The sequence below is a fragment of the Leptonychotes weddellii genome, unplaced genomic scaffold, assembly GCF_054177405.1.
Source record: "Leptonychotes weddellii isolate Sample4059 unplaced genomic scaffold, ASM5417740v2 HiC_scaffold_10599, whole genome shotgun sequence".
Lineage (NCBI taxonomy): Eukaryota > Metazoa > Chordata > Mammalia > Carnivora > Phocidae > Leptonychotes > Leptonychotes weddellii.
Genome location: NW_027682907.1, coordinates 1 through 7,332, shown reverse-complemented (window position 1 = coordinate 7,332; position 7,332 = coordinate 1). Strand labels below are relative to the sequence as shown.

Here is a 7,332-nt window from a genome sequence, read left to right as displayed (position 1 = left end):
TCGTTGCTCACGTGTAACTGCCGGGCCCCCGGGGGGAGGGGCGGGCGCCCGCGGACCACGTGGGGAGGGTCCCGGGGTCCCCTGGTCCCCCTGCGGCGCGACCCCCGACGCGCGCCCTTCCCTGTCCCCGAAGGGGAGCCCCTTCCCTTCGCGCAGGAGGGCAGGGTCCTGCCGCTCAGCCGCGTGTCCGTCTGTCCGTCCCAGGGCCCTGTGGCCGCCACAAAATCGAGCCGCGCGTGGTGGGCGGAAAGGACTCGGAGCTGGGGCGCTGGCCGTGGCAGGTCAGCCTGCGCAGGGGTAAACGCCACCGCTGCGGAGCGAGCCTGCTGAACCGCCGCTGGGTGCTCACGGCCGCGCACTGCTTCCTAAAGTGAGTCTGGGGCCTGCGGTCCCCACACCAGGGGACGGGGCGGGGGGGGAGGGGTCTGGGGGGTGTCCGGGTCCTGCGCGCGGTCCGGATGCGGATGCAGCCCTCGTGTTTTCCTGAGCCCCAGGCCCAGCTGCAGCCACGTGAGGAAAACCTCGTTCCCCTTCTTCTAGAACGTTCTTCAGAACATTCGCACGCACTTTTGTGTCGTGTTGTTTTCTGTCTTCTTTTCTCCCCAGATGGCAGCACCAGGCGTCCCCTTCCTCATCCCACGTCCGGGTGGAGGCGTACCAGGGGGTGGAAGGAGGTGGGGAAGTGCTGGGCACAGAGCCTGGCCTGTGGCGAAGGTGGTGGTGGAGTTTTCCACCTGCTCTGGTCCTGTGCATCTGTTCATTGTTTTTTTAGGACGGCTGTGGGGGGTGACAGGCTGGCTGAGTGACTGGCCAGATCAGGCCCCAGGGGGAGGCACCTTGCTGCCCCACCCCCACATCCCCAGAGTCTAGGACTTTGGTCCATCTTCTCTGGGCGTTATCATTTCTACACTGGAGGCTTTGGTCCGTGAGAGGAACTGTAATGGTGTCCAGGATGAGCCCTAGTAGCAGCCGCAGCAGTCCCACCTCAGGGAGTCGGCCCCAGGTGTGCTCAGGGGGGCCTCCCTTCTCTAAGGATCCCTCCCTGCTCTCTCCTCCCTTGCCAGGCACAGTGATCCCTCGAAATGGACGGTTCAAATCGGTGAGCTGTCTTCTAGGCCAAGTTCCTGGAAACTGTGGACCTTCTACCATCGTTACAGGGTGAAGGATATTATTATATATCCCCAGTTCAGTGGGACTTCACTCAAGGACATCGCCCTGCTGAAGCTGTCCTCCTCTGTCACCTACAATAAGTACATCCAGCCCATCTGTGTTCTGACCTCCTCTTCCGAGTTCCAGAACTGGACTGACTGCTGGGTGACCGGCTGGGGGGACATCCAAGAAGATCAGGGTGAGGCTGGGGGCAGGGGGGCGGGGCAGGGGGGCCTCACGCTCCACCATCTGTTGCATCCGCACCTGGGTCTGTGCGCAGCTGGGGCCGCTCAGCACTGTCTCCTCACCTGCTGTCCACTCCTGCTCCCCCTGGAAGGGACAGACTTCTGTCCTCACAGCCGCTTCCCTCTCCCTTTCAGAGACTGTGAGCCAGGAGCCGCAGTGAGAGGGAGCCCAGCTGGGCCCGGGGCTGCACCCCCCCAGACTGCAGGGGTGTGGAAGTTTTGGGGTTAGACTTGTCAGAAAGGCCTCAGGTGTTTTGGGGTTTTTTAATTCAGATTTAACTTACAAAACATAAAATTCACCATTTTAAAGTGTATAATTCTGTGGCATTTAATTTAGCTCATTCATAGTGTATAACCATCAACTCTATCAAGTTCCAAAACATTGTCATCGCTTCCCAAGGAAATCCTGCCATCACTAAGCAGTCACTCCTCCTTACCCTCTCCTTCCAGCCTTTGGCAACCACTAACAAGCTCCTTGTCTTTATGGATTTACGTATTCTTGGTATTTCCTGTAAATGGGTTCATACGCTATTTGACCTTTTGTGTTCGGCTTCTTTCACTTAGTGTAACATTTTCATGATTCATCTATGTTATAGTATGTGTCAGAATCTCATTCCTTCTTATGGCCGAATAACATCTCATTGTATGGTTATACCACAGTTTCTTTAGCCATTCTTATATTGGTGGACATTTGTGTTGTTTCTACTTTTTGGGTATTGTGAATAGAGCTGCTATAAACATTAACATACAAATTTTTGTTTGAACACCTCTTTTCAATTCTTTTGTGTATATATTTAGGCACACAATTGCTAAATCACGTGGTAATTCCGTGTTTAACTTTTTGAGGAACCAAGAAACATGTTCCACAGCAGCCGCACCATTTTACATTCCCCTCAACAATGAATGAGGCTTATAATTTCTCCCCATTCTCCTCAACACTTGTTTTTTCCCTCCATCCTAGTGGATGTGAAGTGACATCTCATTGGGGTTTTGATTTGCATTTTCCTAAAATGACTAGGGATATTGAGCATCTTTTCACGTGCTTGCTGGCTGTTTGTAGTTCTTTCTTGGAGAAATGCCTATTCAAGGCCTTTACCCATTTTTAAATTGAGTTGTCTTTGTTGTTGAGTTGTCGAATTTATTTATTTATTTTTAAAGATTTTATTTATTTATTTGACAGAGAGATAGCGAGAGTAAGAACACAAGCAGGAGGACACGAAGTGGGGAGCAGGAGAGGGAGAAGCAGGCCTCCTGCCGAGCATGGAGCCCAGTGAGGGGCTCGATCCCACAAACGTGGGATCATGACCTGAGCCAAAGGCAGACGCTCAACGACTGAGCCACCCGGGAACCCCCTAGTTTTTTATAATTATTAAATAAGATTTTATTTATTTGACAGAGCACAAGCAGCGGGAGCAGCAGAGGGAGAGGGAGAAACAGGCTTCCTGCTGAGCAAGGAGCCCGACATGGGGCTCAATCCCAGGACCCTGGGATCATGACCTGAGCTGAAGGCAGACGCTCAACTGACTGAGCCACCCAGGCGCCCTTGTTGTAGAGTTGTAATAGTTCTTTATATGTTCTGGATACTAAACCCTCATCAGACATATGATTTGCAAATATTTTCTCCCATTCTGCAGATTTCTTTGCACTTCCTTGATAGTGTCTTTTGATGCAAAAAAAATTTTTTAATTTTGATGTTTAAATCATTTATTTTTTCTTTTGTTGCTTGTGCTTTTGATGTCATATCTAAGAACCTGTCACCAAATTCTAGGTCATGAAGATGTACTTCCATGTTTTCGTGAAGAGTTTTATAGTTTTAGCTCTTACATTTATGTCTCTCACCCATTTTGAGTTGATTTTTTTATATGGTGTGAGGTAGGGGTCCAGTTTCATTCTTTTGCATGTAGATATCCCAGTTGTCCCAGCACCATTTGTTAAAGAGACTCCTCTCAGGAACCTGGGTGGCTCATTCAGGTAAGCGTCTGCCTTCAGCTTGGGTTGTGATCCCAGCTTCCTGGGATGGAGCCCCGCGGGCATCAGGATCCCTGCTCATCGAGGAGCCTGCTTCTCCCTTTCCTGCTCCCCACTTCGTTTGCTCTCTCTCTCTGTCAAATAAATAAATTTAAAAAAAAAAAGAGAGAGAGACTCCTTTCCCCCTTGCATTGTCTTGGCACCCTTATTGATTGACCATAGATGTGTGGGTTTATTTCTAGACTCTCAATTGTATTTCTTTGTTCTGTATGTTCATCCTTATGCCAGCACCTCATTGTTTGATTCTTATAACTTTATAATATGTTTTGAAATCAGGAAGTGTAAATCTTCTAACTTTGTTCTACTTGTTCAATATTGTTTTGGTTATTTGGGGTCTCTTGGTATTCCATATGAATTTGAGGGTCAACGTGTCTATTTCTGCTAAAAAGAGCATTGGGATTTGAAGAGGGATTGCATTGAATTTGTAGATTGCTTTGGGGAGTAGTGCCATCTTCATTATGTCTCCAGTCCATGAACATGGGATATATTTCCATTTGTTTAGGTCTTTAATTTCTTCTCCTGGGGCTCCTGGGTGGCTCATTCAGCTAAGCGTCTGCCTTCAGCTTGGGTCATGATCCCAGGGTCCTGGGATGGAGCCCCATGTGGGGCTCCCTGCTGAGTGGGGAGCCTGCTTCTCCCTCTTCCCCTCCCCCCTGCTTGTGCTCTCTCTCGCTGTCTCTCTCAAATAAAATCTTTAAAAAAAATTTCTTCTTTTTTTTTTTTAGAGAGAGAGAGAGCGTGCAAGCTGGGGGAGGGGCAGAGGGAGAAGGAGGGAGAGAATCCCAAGCCGACTCCATGCGGAGTGCAAGGCCTGATGCAGGGCTAGATTTTGCGACCCTGAGATCATGACCCGAGCTGAAATCGAGTCAGATGCTCAACCCGTTGAGCCACCCAGGTGCCCCTAGGTCTTCAATTTCTTTCAGCAATGTTTTGTAGTCTTTTTGTGCGTAAGTCTTTCATCTCCTCAATTAAATTTATTCCTATTATTTTTGATGCTTTGTAAATGAAATTTTGTATTAAATTTCCTTTTAGAATTTTTCAGTGGTAGTATAACAGACTCTTGTGTTTTGATCTTGGACCCTACAATTTTGCTGACTTCACTTATTAACTGTAGTTCTCTTTTGTGTATTCTTGATGATTTTCTGTATATAAGATCATATCATCCATGAATAGAGATAGTTTTACCTCTTTCTTCCCAATTTTGATGTGTTTTATTTCTTTTTCTTGGCTAACTGCCCTGACTAGAACTTTCATTAAAATGTTAAATAGAAATGGCAAAAACTGGCATCACTGTCTTGTTCCTGATCTTAGGGGGAAAGTTTTCAGTCTTTCACCATTCAGTATGATGTTAGCTGTGAGTTTCTTACATATATTCTTTATCATGTTGAGGAAGTTTCTTCTATTCTTAGTTCATAGAGTGTTTTTATGATGAAGGATTTTTGGATTTTGCCAAATGCTTTGTGTGCATCTACTAAGTTGACCATGTTTTTTTTCCCCTTCATTTTATTAATGTATACAGTACATTATATTGATTGATTTTCATATATGGAACCACCCTTTTATTCACAGGATAAATTTCACTTGGTCATGATGTACAGTTCTTTTAATATGCTGTTGGATTCAGTTTGCTAGCATTTTGTTGAGGATTTTTGCATATATATTCATAAAGGATATTGGTCTATTGTTTCTTTTTCTTGTGATGTCCTTGTCTGGGATTTGGTGTCACCATAATGCTCGTCCCATGGAATGAGTTAGGAAGTGTTCCTTCCTCTTGTATTTTTTGGAAGAGTTCAGGAAGGATTGGTGTTAATTTCTTCTGATGTTTGGTAGAATTCACCATTGAAGGCATCTGGTACAAGGTTTGTCTTTGTTGGGAGGTTCCTACTACACATTCAATCTCTTATTGCTCTGTTCAGACGTTCTATTTCTTCCTGATTCAGTTTTGGTAGTTTATATGTTTCTGAGATTTTGTGCATCTCATCGCTGTGATCTAATTTGTTGGGGTACAACTGGTCATATTCCCCTACAGACATCATTATTTCTGTAAGGTCAGTAGTAATGGCCTCACTTTCGTCGTCAGTTTTGTTGATCTTTCAAAGAACCAAGTTCTGATTTTGTTGATTTTCTCTGTTCTTCTATCCCCTAGCTCGATTCTGTCTGTCCCTCTCTTTATGATTTCCTTCCGTCTTCTACCATTGAGTTCAGTCTGCTCTGCTTTTTCTACTTCCTTAAGCTGTAAATCAGAGGATTGGTCTGAGATTTTTCTCCTGTGTTAATGTCGGCATTTCCAGCTGTAAGTTTCCTTCTGAGGGCTGCCCGCGCTGCATCCCATTAGTTTTGGTGTGTCTTATTTTCATCTGCGTTCATTTCAAAGTGTTCTCTCATTTTCCTTGTGATTTTTTTTTTCTTTTATCCATTGGTAAAGAATATGTTGTTTAATTTCCACACATCCATGAATTTTTGTTTGTTTTCTGTTACTGGCTTCTAGCCTCAGTCCCCTGTGGTTGGAGAAATGTTGTGTATGATTTCAATCTTTTCTAATTTATTGCAGCTTATTTTGTGGCCTGACATACATACCATCTGTCCTGGAGAGTGTCCCACGTGCACCTGAGAGGGATGTGTGTTCTGCCATTGTCTGGGCAGGTCGTTCTGTATATGTCTGTTAGGTCTCGTTACTTTATAGAGTTACTCAGGTCCCCTATTTTCTTGTTGATCTCCTCTCTGGTGGTTCTACTCATTATTCAAAGTGGGGTTTTGAGCCCCCAACTGTGGTTAGAACTGTTTCTCCCACTAGTTCTGTCAATTTTGCCTCATGTATTTTGGGGCTTGGTAGGTGTGTCAATGTTTGTAATTATTTTATCTTCTTAATGATTTTGACATTGTTATCAATATAGATTGTTCTTTTTTGATTCTCTTAACAGGTTTTAACTGAAAGTCTGTTTTGTCTGACATTAAAATAGCAACCTCTGCTCTTCTCTGGTTGTTATTTGTGTGGAATCTCTTTTTCCCCAACCTTTTACTTCCAACTCTGTGTGCCTTTGGATCTAAAATGATTGTCTTGCACACAGTACGTAGTTGGATCTTGTGTTTGTAATCTATTCTGCTAACCTTTGCTTGTTTGCAGTGTTTAATCCATTTACATTAAAATTACTGACAAGTAAGGATTTACTTCTATCGCTATTCTATTTGTTTTCTATATCTTGTATCTGTTAATATCTACGCCTGTATCCTGCATCTTTTTTATTTCCTCCTTTTGTGTTTCATTGATTTTTATTAGTGTACTGTGTTGATTCCCTTCCCATTTCCTGTTCTGTATATTTTCTTAGTGGTTGCCCTGGGGATTACAATTAACAACTTAAATTTATTTCACTTATTTTATTCAAGATTTTTTTTTAATTTTTAAGTAGTCTCTACACCCAACGTGGGGCTTGAACTCATAACCCTGAGATCAAGAGTCACACACTCTACCAGCTGAGCCAGCCAGATGCCCCTATAGCAATTTATTTTGCATTAATACCAACTTAGCTTCAGTAGTATACAAAAATTCTGTTCCTGTACAGCTCTATTCCCCCCTTAAGCTCTTATTGTCAAGTTTACATATCGTGCAGCCATTAACAGAAATATATAATTGTTGTTTTGTGCATGTGTCATTAATTATAAAAGGAAAAAAAGAAGTGACAAACCAAAACTCTAAGAACACTGGTTCTCATGTTTACCCATGTGGTCTTTACCAGTGCTGTCTCTCTCTTTCTATGAAAGGACACAGTGTCCTTTGATTGCAGCCTGAAGATCTCCTTTTTGCATTTCTTGTCAGGTGGGTCTACTTGGGATGCACCCTCTGGGCATCTGTTTATCTGAGAATCTCTTAAACTCTCCCTCACTTTTTTTTTTTTTTTAAAGATTTTATTTA

The 7,332-nt window shown here is 44.2% G+C and overlaps 1 protein-coding gene across 1 annotated transcript; it reads left to right on the top strand.

Annotated features, from left to right (window-relative positions):
* Nucleotides 1–204: 204 nt before the first annotated feature.
* On the top strand, nt 205–2,088 carry LOC145718072 (testisin-like; the record flags this gene model as incomplete). The annotated part of the gene is made up of 3 exons (XM_081809514.1): nt 205–370; nt 1,158–1,348; nt 1,530–2,088. Coding segments are annotated over 3 exons (383 nt in total), but the record flags the coding sequence as incomplete, so codon positions are not given.
* Nucleotides 2,089–7,332: the final 5,244 nt, after the last annotated feature.